Raw genomic sequence first — 18,885 nt, 5'->3', positions numbered from 1 at the left:
TTTTCATTATGTTTTAATTAAGTTTTCATAGTTTAGTCTAAATTGAATAAAAAGTGTATTATAAGTCTTTTACTGTCCTTAAGGGCTAAATGGGCTTAAATGTGAGCTAATATACTTAGTGAGTGTGTAGGAGACACTCAAAGGGCGTACAAACTCAATATTGGTCGTTGTGTTGCAACATGGGAAGTTAGATGTCACAACATAACACGCAGAATATAGGAATTTTGAGATTGCCCTCGGTGTCGCAACACAGCTATGGGATGTCACAACACACCCCTGAAGCAACCTTGAATGTGAGTATATTGCCTCTGATGTCACAACACAAGAACTAAGGTGTCGCAACATTGATCTTGTACGAGAGATATTACAATCTAGAGGCATTTTGGTCTGCATAATAAAATATTTAACACAAGAGCATTAATTGACCCAGGGTTGACGATGACGACAGTCCTAAATCTATAAATAGGCTCATTTAGAACTTGTTATACATTGTTTCAGACTTGATAATTTTCTTTGTAATTTCAATTTTCATTTTATTTTATTTTCTTAGGCTTAGGTTATTTCTAGTTTTTCTATTTGTGTTCGTCGGGAGATCTAATTTGTAGGCTAAATCAAGTTTTTTTTTATTATACGCTTCACTTAATATAATTCAAATTTCTTTTCAACCTTTTCCCTTTAATTCATGATTTATGTTTATGTTTAGATCAAGTTTATTGTGTTCATGAGATCCATGAGGAACTAATCCTTTTATGGGTGATTAGCGAGCGGAAATGTGATTAACTGATTTCCATGTTGGCTTTCCTTAGCAGGTCAACTATTTGGGATCTGAAGAACTTAAACCCTATGCTTGACGACCTTAAGAAGTCATTTAGGTGATAATTAACCAAAAATTGATGTGGCCTATCCGTGAACACCTTAGACCCAAACCAGTCTGGACTGTGAGGTTGAGAGATATGTAGTTTTTGGCAACTCATTAGTTTAGTGTAAGATCGAGATATCCTACTAGGTTAATGGCTAGTAGATTGAATAAGAACCTAAAATAGGAATTGGTTATAACCACAGAAGCGAGCTAATCACCCATAGTTAGATCTGATAAAGTTTACATATTAATTTCCCAAAGTCTATTTATGTTATTCTCTTTATTATTATAAAAACCCCAAAAATATCTATTTATGTTTATTCATAATAGAATTTATTTAAAGTACTAATTAGATCTAGTTGTGTTTAGGTGAGGAATAATTTAGTGCTAGCCTCCCTTGGGTACGATCCTTGAAGTACTTACCTACTTTGTTGTAACTATATTACAACCTGACTCGTATACTTGCGGACACCTCTTATTTCATATCTTTAGTGCATGACTCTTACTTTGGCCGTTGGTACGTCTTGAGGTGGTAAGTGGTGGAATTGCAAAATAAAAAGGGAGGCACATTTAAAGTTAATGATCAACGTCTCAAACAATATTGGGATGATGAAGTTAAGCGAATTAATACCTCATTCAATTTAATAAACCCTTGATTTTATTTAATTATTTGAATAATTGACATAAGTAGAATTTTTTTCTTGAATTAGTACATTAAGTTAATTCTATGTAAGGAGATTGGAACTTAAACTGGACTATTCGTGACCCCTCCAACCTTTCCTAGAAACTTAATTAATGTAATTTTTTTAGAAAATTTTCTAAGTATCCTAAAAGGAATTGTTATTTTTATTTTATTTTTAATATTATGCTCATTAAGAGGGTTAAGATTAGCCCAAGTTCTAATCTATTTTTCTATTAAGTTTTATTTCAGTGTAGATAAATAAAATTTTATAGTTTCAACTAAAGGCCCAGAGTAGTGATGAGGAGAAAAATACCGAACTTTTTCTACCCTAAGCTCTCCTAAAAACCCTAAAATTGTTGCCTCCCACTTTCTTGGAATGCCTTGCCGCCCAAGTCTTTCCATAGCAAAATTTTTGCTATTAATTTACCTTAATTTACTTCTATAAAACCCCTTCACCACCATTATATTTCTTACACAACTTAAGGAATTAGCCTTAACCCTAGCCTTCCTTTTTTTCTTCTCTTAGTTGCTGACCTTAAAAGCCTAAAACCCCTCCAAAATTTTTTCTTTGTCGCCATAAATCCCTTACCGCAACTCCATTGACGCCACACCATCACCACCCCCTTGCCTATTTTCTATGACTCGTAAGAGAACTCGATCTTCAAAAAATTCTACTAAAACCCCTATTGTGATTTAAGATGAGGAAGCAAAGAATCAATCTATGTTTCCAAAAAAGGGCTTCAATTTGGAAAGCACTAATAAGATGATTTTTCCAGTATCAATTTGAAAAGTAGTAGATGCTTTAAATTGGAATCAATTTTGTATTTCAAGATCACTACCTGAAGAGGAATTAGTACAAGATTTCTAAGCTAATTTAACCACACCAGATGCCGCTGAAGTTTTTATTCGTAAAAAGAAGGTTACCTCTTACATTTAAATCCATTAACGACTTATTTAATCTGCCTGACATGGAAGAAGTTGAATACTCTACCATGATGAAAAATATCAATAGGATTTTCTTCAATAACTACATAATGTTGTTGCAAATCTGGGATCCCAATGGATAATGAGAAAATACGACAGTCACTCTTGTCTAAGGGAGTACATAAAATAAGTGGCTAAGGTATGGTTCTACTTTGTACGATATAACTTCATGTCTATCGCATATAGTTCCACTATCTTAATGGAACGAATGCTTTTTTTGTATGCAATTATGATAGAAAGTTCATCAATGTGGGGAAAATTATTCTTAAGGAAATCCAAGATTGTGCTAGGAAAAAAGGGAGGAAGTGTTTACTTTTCATCATTGATTACATCACTTTGTTTGTGAGCACAAGTTTGATCAAAAGCAAACCTGACAGGTCAATATTTTCAAGGCTACATAATAAAACACACTAGATGAACCAAAACTTAAAAAGTCATCGACCAATACTGAACCTGATGCTGACTTAGCAAATGAACCAAAAAAAGTAAAATCCAAAGGAAAATCGAACAACCCTGAACCAGGAATGGAATAGAATGTTGGTAAACCAGTTGAAACAAATTCTAATCCTGAGTTGGCCATTTCGATGACTACTCCTTCAAACATCAATGATAAATCAGAATTTTCAATTATTATGGATACGTGGAAATTTATGCATAACTAACAATAGACTTATTGGAAATATGAAAAAATTAGAGATGGCTCCATAAGGAATGCTGTTAAGAATTTCTCTAATTTCTTAAGTTTCCAGATAATATCTTAGAGTCATAAGAGCAAAACTCATTACAAGAAGAGTTCGGGAATTCAAGCAAGAACGAGAGGACGAAGGAACAAGACAAAAGGGGATGATACAAATTAATAAAAGTGGGAATTTCTAGTATTTCTTTGAAGACAATTTTATATTTACTTTAGTAGTATTTTTTTGCACAACAAAATTGAATAAATTGCAAGTTATGAATAAATTAGGTCGATACATTTCCATTAATTTTGTTCTCTAGTAAAGTGCAAAGTAGTGTGATAATGCGAATGTACATATCTAGGATTTGATTTTTTGAAGAAAGACCTAGTACTTAAGCAGTCTTCATGACTCACCTCTATTTCTTGAAATCCTACCTGGTCTGCAGTTCTTATCCGCTACTTTGTTATTTTGCAATGAGGACATTACTTCTTTTTAAAGGGATTCTTGTTAAAGGGGCAAGGGTCTTCTTGCATGATTTTTAAAATTTTCAATTTTCACACATATGTATGTTGAAATAAATTAATGTTCAGAGAAAATTTTTGTTAAAAAGTTAGCTCGAATGAAAGTATAATTTATGATTCTATTCAAGTTTTTTTTTTTTGAAATCATGTTAGCTTAATCATGATATGATTATGTTTTCTAAGTCTTATATAGTTTAGCCATGAAAATTTACTTTTCCTTAGAATTAGACATGCATGAAGGTTTAAGTCTTTCAAATTGTCTTAGTAACTTTCTTGAGGAAAAATCCTAGTAGGCATAAGAATCTGAAAAATGATATAGGCACATTTTGTTTGGATTGTTTGAGCCTTTCAAACCTACCATATTTCTAATTAACCCTTGAAACCTTATTTTGAGCCATATGGCCTTTGTTATTTGATTTACCTACATCATAAGCCATCTTACCATCTTTTTCCTAAAATTTACCCTATCTTTACACCAATTTTTACTTGCTTTGGTGAATAAATTTGGGGAAGAAAACAGAAGGAGGTACATGTTTTTAAAAAAAAGCATGATCAAATGTTGATGTATGATGAAGTGTTATGATCAAAGTGTTCAGAAGCATGAGTTCAAAATTAAGTTTGAGGGTGTTAACCCAATTAGTAAGGAAGATTGTGCTACAAAGATCTAAACCAAATTTGTCACGTGTGAAATGATATGCGAATGTGCAGGTGTACATGTCGAATCAAGTACTAAAGTAGTAAGTAAGATCATCTCCATAGGGATTGGTTAGGATTAATTTGGTTAAGTTATGTTAGGATTAATTTGGTTAAGTTATCATTATGAACTATATGAATTAGGATATGGCAAGAAAAATAGAATAACAATTTTGTAAAGGATAATCACGTATACAATATTAAAAACAGATAACTAACTTAAAATGTTGTGGCAATGTAATGAGACAAAGTTGAGAGGAAAAACATTATTGAATGGGAAGGTTGGAAACACAATAATGCCATGAAAAAGTTGTAACCAGTCTACTATTCAGAGTCTAGCTACAGTAGTTTGCTTCTTTTGAGAGTCAGACTTTAAGCTACCATTCCTAAGGCTTTGTATCTCTTCAAGGTTCAAGGATGGTACCCAATATTTTTTCCTTACAATGTACAGAGCGCAACTCTATGTCTAGAATGCTACGAATATTCTTTTGAATACTTGCTTGTATCATTCGATCACAATCCAACTAGTCTAACCTTTTCAGAATTAAGTCAAGTTTGTGAACATACCATACATCCATCTATGTCTAGAGATGTATGCATTCAAAATAATGCAAATTGAATGAAACAGTAAATCTAGTCACGGTAATACCTGACCATTAATAGAAATAAAGATTCATCAAGTAATTACAACCTCATAAGATTAGCTCATGAGTTGGACATTAACATCCATAATAAAGGTATCATTCAACAACATCATTTAACAATTCAAAATCCATAGAAATTAATCAAGATAATGAAGGAAGAACTTCAGAAAGCTTTTGCCAAATCAACTCCCAACTCGAATGCTACAATATTGTGCAAGACCCAAGGTTGAATACTTCGCTCCCTTCCTTACGTCTCTACTCTGTGCTTTAGCTGCTACCCTCTCTTTTTTTCTCTAGATTTTTCACACGAGTTTGTTGGAGAAGAAGAATCACTCCTCAATTCTCGTGTCAAATTTCTCCCTTCCTCCTCTTTCTTCTTTTGCTTCTCTCATTCCTCTTTTATAAGGTATGCCCCCTCTTTCAGCACACACTTTTCTCCCTCTTTTTAAGTGGATTTATCTGGTACATGTCCAGCTGGCTGAGAGTGACGAGGACTGAGTGTTGCGTCAGCATCTTCTTGGAATTGTCATGTCATTTATGCTAGCAATTTGCCCAACCTCTTGTAATAAGAAATACGTCACTCATTCATTTCTCTTATTCCTTACTACATCTGCTACAAACACAAACAATTCCTTTCCTTCCATCAACAAAAGTAATATATAGTAATATTGAAAGCACAGTCCAAGCTTCATGATGCAATATTATAAAAATATCCCAAAAATGAAAATATATCAACTTAAGTACAGATAATTAATCAAGTTTGGAAGCATGCAATATAACCCTTTTCAAGAGTTATCAAAGTTTAAGGTTGTTTAGCCCAAAAATCACTTCTCTTTATCCCTACCTTGAGCCTAACCCCATACAACCCTGTGAAAGACCTGTTGATTTTGATAATTATGCTGACTAAATTAGTTAAGAGAAATTACTATGTTCAATATATGAAGACCATTATTAAACCTTAGGATTGTCTTGCTTAATTAAAATAAGGAAAAATAATTTAATGGTAAGATTTACATATGGCTTGGAAAAGCATGCGAATGACGATTATTGCTAACATTTTCTTTTACTTGATATAAAAATTTGAAATTATATTTACATACGAGAAAATTGTTAGCAAGAATTGTTTGTGGGCATAAATTTTTTAAAGCATGATTATGTGAAGAATTGATTCTTCTTAATTATTATGCAAGATTGTCCTATTTAAATTATTGATTTTCCTGAAACATTACTCGGGACGAGCAATGGATTAAGTTTGGGGGTGTGATAACTCTAAATTATCTACATTTTTAAAGCACCTTTTTAATTAGAATTTATGGAAATCTCGAGTATTTTGATAGAAAATTATGTGTTTTTAGTACATAATGAGAATGTTGGCACAATTAAAGCAAGAACAAGTCTGCCTTCTATATTGGAGCCCAAACCGTCTATTAAGTGGGAAAGAAGCTCAACTTGATAGAGCAGCCCAATTAAATTTGGAATAATTATTTTAGGGTTCTTACATGTGTAAAAAATCACAAATAAGCCCCAATCAAACCCTATAGTTTCTTAGTAAGATAATATGAAATTAATTAAAATACTTACCTTTAAAATTATGGTTCAGACTTTAAAACATGATCTTTCAAATCATATAGAACCAATGTTACTGGAAACTTCTTAACGATTAATAACATAGAGAATAGTTTAGTTTCATAAAAAGAAAATATATAACAACATCAGACAGCCCAAAGAATTTACTCATACAAAAACGAAATCAGATCGATTTTAGAATCTTCAATAATATAGAGGTGATACTAAGAAATATCCATCCAACACATCAAATAATAGAAGCATCATAGCGCTAGTACCAGAAGACCAAATTAGTATTTCACTGAAGTGCCAGTAACATAAGTACCAAAGTACTAATAACAAAAGTCCTCTATTGGCATGTCCGAACTTTTACAAGCATGTTTGAACCCACATTTTTATGAACAGTTGAACAATAATATAAGTTAACATATTCAATTTAATAAGAATAAGTCAAGTAAAAATCAAGATAAATTCAAGATAAGTATTTTAAGAGATTTTCTATATATCTGACCACACAAAGCTTCAAAATTGATGAAGAAGGCTTATTCCACCTCAACCCACTCTTTTCTCCTTCCCTTTATAGATTTCTTTTTCTCCTCTTTAGTATCTTTCATAAATAATAATAATAAATATCCTAACATTAAATAGCCATCAATATGCCCCAATAACATCATACCTTACAATAAACATGAAATTATGCAAGAATGGCATGGGAGCTTCAAAACCCATACCTTGAACTACCCTTTTCTCACTCCTATTAAGCGCTCTCCCTCTAGGGTTCAAAATCTAACTTCTTGGGTGATAGCAATGATGAGTGGAGTAGCTCAATAGTTCTAGTGAAGAGATTTTGCAAGGAAATATTTAAAAACAGTGAACGATGTGGGGAGAAATGTGTAGAGATGAGAGAAAAATGGAGAAAGTTTGGGAAGCTTCTCTCTCCTCTTTGGCCGACCACTTTTTGAAGGAAGATGATATTTTTCCATCTTTTAACTTATTTTTTAACATAAAATATTATTTGTTTGGTCAACAAGTTAAAGGGGCTATTAACATGTGACAAAAATGTTTTTATACCATTTAAAATGTAATTAAAAACCTTCATGTCATTTCACAACCAAAATTTCATAAACATTCTAGTATTTAATTTCTTATGAGTTCTAAATGTCTAAAATACACCCTAAATGACAAAATTACCATTTTACCCTAAACTCTTATTTTTACCCGATTAGGCCAGTAACAATCCAATTAACTAAAATTGTCTTTTAAAGGATTCTCAATCATTTAAAATTTATTTAATCCATAAAAAATATAAATTTCTCATATCAAAACTCGATTAAATTCCTTGGTATAATAGTATATACTAAATAAGAAATTTCCAGGTGTTACATTCATAGTTCCATATCCCATGCAATTTCCCTAAAAGGGATCACATTGGTTCAATTCATAATAGAAAGTCATTAGACCCCTCATTGCAACATCCCGAAATAGGGCCTAGTCAGAAAAGTGGTTTCGGGACCACAAATCCGACGAGAAAAAAATTATTTTTATTATATTTTTATGGTAGAAAATTTCACGAAATGATTTTGTGAATATTTCGTTCAAAAATTTTGACGTTTGGGAACTCAATTTAGTCAAAGGACTAAATTGTAAAAAGTGCAAAACTTGAGTTCTAGAAGCTAGAGGTGTCCAATTGTTATGAAATTTTAAATTGTAGGTCCTTAAATGGTAATTAGACCATTGGTTAAATTGTGGACAAAAATGGACATGAGAAAAGTGAAATAGGATATTTTTAAGTTAGGGGCATTTTGGTAAATTAGAATTTAAATGGACTAAAAGACAAAATAAAAGCCAAATTTCTTGTCTATTTTCTCCATATGGTCGAATATGTTATGGAAGCCATGACTAGGGTTTTTTTCAAGCTTCCAAGCTTCATAGTAAGTCCATCTTTGCCTCGTTTTTAATGTACTTTACATTTTTGGAGTCCTCGTAGCTCGATTTAGCTTATTCTACCATTAATTCATGTTAGGGTTCATATTTGGAAAAATACTCATAGGTGAAATGTGTTTATTTTGATCTTTTATGCTAGAAAATGAAGCTTAAAATTATGTTAAACAACTTTTGGTATGTGATTTTAAGTGAAAACGAGTAAAACGACATAATTGATAAAAATACTTATTGTTCATAAGTAAATGTTAGAGTGGGAATTTGATGTTGCCATAGAAGGAAAAGATGTTCAGCATGTCATAAAACATAAGAATAAGGAATGAAGTTTAATTTCCCAGCTTTGGGGCAAAAGTGTAAATATGCAAAAGTTTAGGCATGGCATTGGCATTATTGAGGTTATGAGAGGTCTCATGGAAGACCATGTCTGGGACATGGCGTTGGCACCTAGATGAGAGGTCCCCCATAAGACAATGTCTGGGACATGGCATGGGCACCGATATGAGAACTCCCATGTAAGACCATGTCAGGGACATGGCTTTGGCATGTTATTATTAGACAGGAGACCCGAGTATCCTTAGTATTCCAAGTGGTTCAACGGGCTAGTAAGTGGACTATGCTACATGAAAGTTCATCTAAAAGCATAATAAATAGATTCAGGTGAGTTATATGGATTAAGAATATCTCAGTTACAAGTTGGGAAAGAAATTTCTACAAAGGAGGAGCAAGTTATAATCATGAGTTATTTAAGTAAGCAAGTAAGTAAACAAGAGAGCAAGTAAAGAATAAAGCAAAGATCATGATACTTGATGATAATTCATTAGTATAATTATTTATGATAAATGTTGTTATTTATTTGCTTGTAAACTTACTAAGCTTTGTGCTTACTCTCTTTATTTTCCTTCTTTTTATAGTACCGCCAAGCCAACTTGGGGATCTTAAGGACGTCAGAGATCGTTTCACACTATCAACAGACCATCTCGATATTTTGGAATTTGAAACGTTTTAAGTTATGACATGTATAGGGACTTAGTCATTTTGTGTGTGTCCTTATTATATGGCTAATGAATAGCTATTGAAATGGCTATTTGAGAACATGTTTTGGTGTTATGTATGCTTAAATGATAGTTAATACAAAGAAATTATAAAAGAGTAAAAATTTGCAATGGAACAGTTTTTAGATAGCAGCATTGACGTGATTTTGAAAAATCACCAAAAATAGTAGAAATGAAATTAGAGAGTGAATGAGATATAGAATTAAGTTTTAGTAAGTCTATTTTCACATGAAGAAACGGTGTAAGAAAAAGAGTTATATATTTTGAGATATTTGAATTTTAGTGAGACAAGGTCAGAATGGTTTTTGAAGTCCCCTATTCTGACTTTAGAAAATCATTACAGAAAGAATTATGAGTCATACTTTATATTTCTATATTCCTTAGTGAGTCTATTTTTGGGAGAAAGAAACAAAAACCTTATCCGAATTCTATGCAATGAGATAATTAATTTTTAGTGAAGAGGGGTCGGAGCTATCAAATAGTGAAACAGAGGAAACTTTAAAGAATAAACTGTACTAATTGGCTAAACCAAAAATTCTGAAATTTTAAAGATAATAAGATATATGAGTCTAGTTTCAGGGAATATTTACAGATTTAAATTTTGAGTTTCGTAACTTGAGTTATAATTAAATTAGTGACTGTCACGCGAGTGGACAGTTTTCTTGTGAATAGTAAAATAAATTATTTTGATTTGTTTAAGTATTTGATAAATTTTTAATGTTCCCGGTTTGGACCCGAACCATTTTTATTGTATGTTTTAGGGTCTCGAGGATCCTTTTTAGGGACATATTGATTGAACGTGAGCGAGTTAATTTTGAAAGCAATTTTTTATGCCCTGAATTAATAAGTTAAGTTAGATAATGCCTCGTGCTTGACTCCGGCAACGGTCTCGGGTAAGGGGTGTTACACTCATGGCCAAATTCTTTACTCACATAGCCTTTATCATATTTCCATTTCCATGTTCAGCATATTATAAATTTGTGATCACATATTGTAGATCATACACATATCCATTTCCATTTAATGATTTTAAAAGATGGTAATTCATGATTTTTCACTTATTCATTTACTTTCACTATCATTTTAAGTTTTTACCTTGTATCAAATTTTATTTATAATTAATCAAAATTATCAATTCAACACATATTTGACCTTAGTGTCATTATTAACATTTGAAAATTTAGTCTCACTACTTTCAAATCTTTCCAATTCAATCCTCAAAGTGATTTTCACCATACCAATTCATATTCCAAATTATTATTATGTAAATAAATCAATAATAAATCACTTTTCATTTTTTGATCAAAGTACACTTTAGTCCTCAAACTTTTCAAAAATTATGATTTGGTCCTTTCATCACTTTCTCACTTCAAAAATTATTTTCATTAATTCTAAAATCTAAAATCACTTTATCTTTATAATAATTTCTTTGTTTGAAAAATTTTCCAAAATTTTTAAAAACATCACTTTCGTTACCGAAATAGTGCCACATGTATAGTAAAAAATTTTGGGGTGTTACATGGCCATATTGTATGGTTAAGTTATTTGGAGTTGTTATTTTAATATTTATAGTTATAAATATGTAAGTAATAAAATTTATTGAAATTATAATTTGTAGTATATATGAAATAATGTTAAAATAAAATATATATTTGGGCCAAGGTGAGACGAGCTTGGACATGAAATTGTTTTTAAATTTTCAACAAATCTTCAAATTTGAGCATGTAGCACAACTATAAACAAGACTACCTTAGCCTCCCTATCCTATCTCCCAATTTTAGTCTGAATGCTTAGAGAGTGCTGAGAGGTATGGGTGAGTAAAATTCGATTTGATTCAAAAAATTTAAAAAATAATTTTAATTTTGAGTTAATCGAATCGAGTTATTAAAATTATTTGAGTCAAATCGAATAAATAATTCAAGTTTCGAGTTCGAATCGAGTTGAATTTTATAATTCGAATAACAGATTGGTGTAAATACCCTTTTGGTCCCCGTCAAGTTTGAACATAAGAAAGTTGGCCTCTCTCAATAAAAATTACAAAATAATTTTCTAAAATTCAAAATAATTATAAAAATCAAAATTTATATATTTTAAAAAATTATAAAAATTTCAAAAAATACATAAAGAAATTTAAAAAATGAAAAAATTTCTAGAATAGTAATTTTGAGGACATTAATAACTTAATTAATGATTCAAGTTTATCATACTAAAGTATTTTTTATTATTTTTCTTTGAAAAAAGTTTTCAAATATACATGGTTTCAAATTTATGTACTCTAATATGGAATTAGTTATGCTATAACAAGATTTTAACTTGACATGTTTAAATTTTTAATTTAACTCAAACAATTTCACTTGATTTGACTCAACTGGATTTGAAAAAGATTTCAAATTGAGTTAGGATAATAAAATAAGAATCGTCAACTCGAAAATTTTTCACTCGATTCGACCGAACGCTCACCCCTAAAGAGAGGGTCTATAATTCGCTAAACTAGTTGGTATTTAATGTCTTCCATTGGTAATTTGAATGATTGTTGTGATAATGTTAATCAAGGTTTGATAATAAATGATTACCAACAAAGAAGGGATCATTTTGATATTATGGCTTTAATTGTTATTCTTAATAAAATATAAGATTTTGAAATTGTTAACCAAAATGGGACGTAGAGAGTAGATTGTTCACGCTTGTTGCCACCCAACCATAATTAGCACAACTTAGATGGTGTTAAGCCAACGTTGTGCCTTTCAATCTTCTATGAAATCTGAAATTTCCCATTGCAGAAAACTAGGAAGGGCGAGATTATTTTCTTGAATAATAATTACAGGTTCAAGCCTCTTAATGTTTGGGTTAAGATACTTCTTTTGTTAAGGATGGAAAACTAATCCTTTGCTGTCATGCATTATTTAACTTTGAGTATGGTGACAACCTTATCCAACAAAACCGTTGAAAGGTTTAAGACTAGTTTAATATTGATTGTTGGAAAATATTTGGATCCCAAAAATAAGCTTATTTTGAAAATATGGTGAAAGATTTGGAAATCCAGCTTCAATTTCCGACCTAAATGGACCACTGTTGTACAGAACATTGCTTCAAAAACTTTGTGTCTCCTCCCCCTCCAATCTCAACTATTACATTCCAACATCACTAATTTATTTTGGAATTTACTCCTTTTTTGCATGTTTTTTTCTCTTGGTAATTCTCTGCACAATAATTATTAGCGATCACCATCAAATCGATATCCGAAGCCAAGAAATGACATTGAAGATGGAAAAGAAGATGCAAAAAAAGTCCATCATGCGTGATAGTAATTACGATTACCAGCATCACCGCCAATTACTTCCTCGCAACAATAACCATCAGCGTAAGAGATCATCTATATTGAAAAGAAAATATTTTTCTGTAATTTCTTTCATAACAAAGTCCATTAAAAAATGCCACCGTCGCCTTATTGAGTTTTTCTCCAAATTGGAGGGTGCAAAACACCGAGGGAAAGGCTTTGTTATCCTCCATCGGGAAGAGGCTGGCAGATGCCAAACCAATTTGAGCGCTAGACTTCAACTTGAATTCAAGGATGATGTTGATCTACCTAATATTCTTGCACTGGGAGAAAAAAATTGGACCCGGTTGCTTCCTCCGTTAGCTTCAGACAAAATGAGAACCATCGTTCTCGATTTGGACGAGACCCTAGTGCATTCAAGTCCAGACCCACCTCCGGAAACATATGATTTCATGATTAAACCAAGCATTTATGGTTTAATGATGAACTTCTACGTATTGAAACGACCCGGGGTGGATGAATTCTTGGAAGCAATCAGTAAGAAATACGAGGTGGTAGTTTTCACCGCTGGGCTTGAGCCATACGCCTCATTACTGCTCGATATTCTAGACCCCAAAGGCTTGATATCTCACCGTTTATACAGAGATTCATGCAAGCAATTAGGGCGAGGAAGATTTATTAAGGACTTGTCGAAGATCGGGAGAGACCTTAAACAAGTTGTGATTGTTGACGATAACCCTAAATCCTACACTTTGCAACCTGCAAATGCGATCCCCATAAAAAGATTTGAAGATGACATAGAAGACAGGGAATTGGAGAAGCTGATGGTGTTCTTCGAAAGGAATTGCGATGGTTTGAAGGACATGAGAGATGCGGTTAAACAATATTTAGATGGCAATGATACAAAGAGGCAACCTCTGAGTTTATGAGAGGCATCCTCTGTCATCATTTAAGTTCATCAAATCAGTAAGAAAAAATGCATAGCCACAATGTGGATAGGAAGCGTTTCAATACGTCTTCTGTTTGGATGATTTTTTTCTTTTCCAAATTTTGCAGAAAAATATTACAGATATTTTTTCCCTGTAATAAGCAAAACTAATTTTTTTCTCCTTCCTATTTTGAATGACTAATGATGTAATGAGACAGATGTTTTTTTTACCCAACAATACAAATATTATAACAAAAATTTCAATCTAGTACATGTTTTTGATTAATTACTAAATTAGTACGCATTTCTCGAGACAATAGTTTTGGCCGAATCATTTTTTACACACTCACCAACATCAATTTCAATTTCAAATATTTTACTTTATCAATTTAAGTAATAAATAGATAAATCATTGCGTAATGATTTTGAGCAAAATGAAAGTGAGCGGTGGATGTGGCTGAATCGGTTTACATCAGATTGATTTTATCTTTTTCCATTTTTAATTCAGCCAGAATAGATCGATTGATGTGAGAGAAGTGAGCACTGAGAAAATCAATTCTAGATAGATTTCTAGGGGATTGAGTCTCTACCAAAATTTTCTAACTAAATTTGATGAAAATGTCAAATATAAAAAAAAAAAAGGGAAATGAGCCAGTTTCTAAAATATTTAGAGAAATAGATTGATTTTGAATAAAAAAAAGCGCAAACGCTTCCTGCTGAATGCGTTTTCTGTTAAGGTGGCTAAAAGCACGCCCTGTAGGACGCATTTATCTGCCAACTCAACTAAAAACGCATCCTACTGGATGCCTTTTCCTACCATGTCAGATGAAAATGTGTCCTATTGCACACAATTTCATTTTCTCTCTCCTCTACCTTTTCTAAGGGTTTAGGGTTTTTTTTAAAGTTTAAGGTTAGAAATTTGGGGTGAAAGACATGACAGCATTTGTGTTTGAGGTAGGCATTATAATAGCTTAAAGGTATATTTGAGTTAACGGTGATGCAATAGTTCTTGGAGACCTAGTGATGCAATAGTTCTTGGAGACCCACATATTTCATCTATCGTGTCGAGATGGAATCATTTCCTTAGAAGCAAAACACATTACAACTCAGGCTCGGAGTTCACAGTGCTTATACAATCATGGGTTGAAGTATAAGTTGGGGTCCTAGTTGGTGGTGGTTATGCAGTCACGGATTGGAGTATAACTAGGAAGCCTAGTTGATAGTGGTATGCGGTAATAAGTTCAAGTTTTATGATACCTAAAAAGGATGCTTTATAAACCCGATACATAAGTTTGAGACCATAATCATAGGGAAAAACAAAGGGGCTTTCCAGTATAATCATCTTATTCTTTTTTGCCATCTCCTATAAAAGTAGTGTCCTAAACCTAATTGTCCAAAACCTATGATAGAGTTGGATGCAAGACAATTTTCAAGGGGGAGTGACTGTGGCGATGGTGAGAAGGTAAAACTTGAGTCGAGCTGACAGCGGTGGTAGTTATTAAATAGTTCTTTAATCATAGCAACCACTTTAGCCCCGAAATGACCTTTAGCTTTTCTCCACTAAAACAGTCACTCCTCCCCATGAAAGTCCACTTGTCCCCAACTCTGTCGCAGGTTTCGAATAGGGAGGTTAAGGATACTACTTTGGTAGGGATGAAAAAAGAATAAGTTGGTTTTACTAGAAAGCCCATTAGTTTTCCTTTATGATTGTGATCTCAAACTTATGTATAGGGTTTATAAAGCATCCTATTCAGGTAGCATGAAACTTGAACTCATGACTACATACCACCATCAACTGGGCTCCATATTTATACTCCAACACGTGACCACATAACCACCGTCAACTAGGACCCCTACTTATACTTCAACCCATGACCATATAACCACATGAACTAGAGGTCAAGTTTTAATACAATGGGCTTCTAAGGTGATGGTTCGATCCCCACATTGCAGATGAAATATGGGAGTCCCCGAGCAGCATTGCATCATCGTGAACTCAAACACACCTTAAAACTATCACATTGTCTCCCTCAAGCATAAATTAATATTTCCATCAAAAAAATTCAACACTTAGCCGAAAAACAATTTAGGAGATATTTTTTAGGGTTTAGGGATGAAGGCTGAGAGATTTGATGGAGTAGGGGGAACAAAACCCCCTTTATATAGGTAACAATGAGGGAAAGAATAGAAAAAACAAACAATGTACCAGTTGAAATTGAAAATTATCCCAAGATTCTCGAGGTGTCTAAAAACTATCCCGAGTTTTGGAAATTTTTCACGAGTTAGGGTTTGGGTTGAAAATGAAAGAGGGGAAAATGCACCCGTGAAAAATTCCAAAACCTAAGATAGTTTTCCAACTCCCTGGGAATCCCAGGATAATTTTTAGACTAAGAAGCCTAAAATGTTTTTAAAAATGCTTCTAATAAGTCGCATTTAAAAAAAAACTCAGACTTGTCATGTCTAATATTTTCCAACATATTGAAGTTATGTTTGATATTCGAGGTAGTATTTGCTATAAAATGAGCCACCATTCTATTGGAGAACTTCCATACTGAAATATCAAGCAAATTGTTTTTATACGGAGATTTGCAACACAACAAGATTGTTTATGTTAAAGACTTGAATTTCAAAAATTTTCCCAACACACTGAATTAGATCACATAAGTTTCATTGTTGTTATTGGATAATTAGTACTCTCTCTTTTTTTTCTATATGATGTTTTTGTTTTAGACACACACTAAATCAGATTCCATACCAAATATACATACTATCCTCTTCAAACATTCATACACTCATAGATTTTCTTTAGTAATCATTCATATGGACGCATACATATCATATTCATACTAAACTTTTCATGGTTTCAGATTCATAGTGTGATCAATTTTCCTACTGATATTTTTCGGTATAAACAATATATATGCATGAGTTAGCATAAGTGTAACAGCCCATTTTTCAGTGGTGTCAAAAATGGTGGTTTCGAGATCACAATTCTAATTTGTGAGTTAGTATTTTATTATTTATTTATTATTTATAAGGTTATTAAAGTGTTATATTCAAATTTAGTTAGAAAATTTTAATGTTTAGATAGTTAATTAAGTAAAAAGGACTAAATTGTAAAGGTTGTAAAAGTAAGCCATTATTGTGTTATATGTGTGAAATGGATATAAACACATGAATAGAGGGTTTTAATTAGTAATTAGACAATAAGTGCTTATAGTGGACGGTTTCAGTATAAACTAAATAAACAAAACTTGTTCATCTTCTTCAATTTTTTTGTTTGAGGCAATCGAAACCACCAATGCTAAACTACTTTAGTATTCAGACAAGCTTAATTTGATGCATGGTATTTTTTTCAATCCGTTTTTAGTAATTTTTATGTTTTTGATTTCATTGTAGCTTAAGCTAGCTAACCTGGGAATTAATTCGTAAAATTTTTAAATGTTTAGAATTTTACCATAGATGAATTTTTTTTGTTCTTAAATTTTTATGATAGATTATTAAGTTTGATAGTTAAATAAGACTATATAGTAAAGTGATTTTAGTTAATTTTAAAGTTTAAGGACTAAGTTGTCAAAATTGTAAAACATGTCATTTTTGTGATAAAATAGTAAAAGTGGGTTGTATAGGGACCCTTTAGAATTTGGAACAGGTGTTTTGGGCTGATTTATGATAATTGTGAGAATTTTGGCTCTAGGGACTAAATTGAATAAAAGGTGAAAATTTAGGGTAAATGTGTAAAATTTTATAAAAGGGTTAATTGCATGAATTTATTTGTTTTAAGATGTTTAAATTAGTTAATTGCATTAAATTATTATATTTGGATAAAGAAACAGACCAATTTGTTAATAAGAGGGGGAAAGAAAAAGTCGTCAAGTAATCGTCGTCGCGTGTCTTTAGCTGTTGCATTTTGGTAAGTCCGTATTACATTTGTTATATTATTTAAGTTAAATTTATTACATGTTTGATAATATGAAATTTAATGTTGGGATGATTAATGATTCATTAAGATAAAGTTAATTATTAAATGTCTTGGAAAAAGTAGAATAAGCCCGTGTGAACTTAGTGAATAGTTAAGATACAAATGGCATGTCATTAGGGTGTATCACGCTTTGTGTCAGTTTATATTTAGCATGCTTCGAGATCGTGTATATTTAGCAGGCTTCAAGTCAATTTTTTATTTAGCATGTATTATGTACCAATGATGGATACCGTTTCGATGGCTAAAGGTCCCGCATGTGTTGCGGTTCTCTGAAGCTTGTGTGAGCAACATTACATATCAGTTAATGTCCCTATGTTACCTCGTATGAGTATTAATGTAACACACCTAACCCATATCCATCGCCGAAATAGACTTACGGAGCATTACCATAAAAACGTAACTCAAATATTTCAATTCCAATCATTTTATAAATCATAACAAAATCCATTCAAACATATGCATATCGTCCCTTATTCTAGCCCTCGAGGCCTTAGAAACACTTTAGAAACGATTCGGGACTAAATCAAAAACATTTAAATTGACCACATTTATACCATTACTAATAGTTCATATCTATCTCAAAGCATAACTCCACTTAGTCTCATATAAACATACAAATATTGTCATTCCAAACATACCCAAACACGTGCATATTTAAGCATGCCATATTAGAATCATGCCATATCAAAATAACCTTACTATTTGGACCATTTCTCACATGCATCAAATCCATCTAAGTAACACAAATCTAGCCATTTCCAAATGGTACCAACAACCAACATATATGCAAACCATATTTCAATTATGCACATCTATTCAAAACCTTTCCAAAGCATACCATAACTTAACCATATTGAGGTCAATTCATTGCCTACCATTTTGGCCACTCAAACATGCATTAACACATTGTCAAAATGACACACACCAATAAGGCATCAAAAATACCAAGGTTACATCAACCAAGATGACATAAACAAGCCAAACTCATCAACTATTATAAACCATAAGACAACCTATACATGCCATTATAATCTTGATCAAAACATCAGAATCTACCAATTTAACCCCTGGATAGTGTG

At 32.1% G+C, this 18,885-nt stretch overlaps 1 protein-coding gene across 1 annotated transcript; it reads left to right on the top strand.

The window, feature by feature from the left end:
* Positions 1–12,558: 12,558 nt before the first annotated feature.
* LOC107900092 (carboxy-terminal domain RNA polymerase II polypeptide A small phosphatase 2) lies at positions 12,559–14,045 on the top strand. The gene has a single exon (XM_016825800.2). It carries the CDS (start codon positions 12,872–12,874, stop codon positions 13,823–13,825), a length of 954 nt encoding a protein of 317 aa, XP_016681289.1. The 5' UTR covers positions 12,559–12,871; the 3' UTR covers positions 13,826–14,045.
* Positions 14,046–18,885: the final 4,840 nt, after the last annotated feature.

Source organism: Gossypium hirsutum, chromosome D06 (assembly GCF_007990345.1).
Source record: "Gossypium hirsutum isolate 1008001.06 chromosome D06, Gossypium_hirsutum_v2.1, whole genome shotgun sequence".
Taxonomy (NCBI): Eukaryota; Viridiplantae; Streptophyta; class Magnoliopsida; order Malvales; family Malvaceae; genus Gossypium; species Gossypium hirsutum.
This window is presented reverse-complemented; position numbering and strand designations above follow the sequence as displayed.

Coding starts and splice junctions, on each gene's coding strand:
- LOC107900092 (XM_016825800.2), top strand. CDS start 12,872: ATGACATTGAAGATGGAAAAGAAGATGCAAAAAAAGTCCATCATGCGT.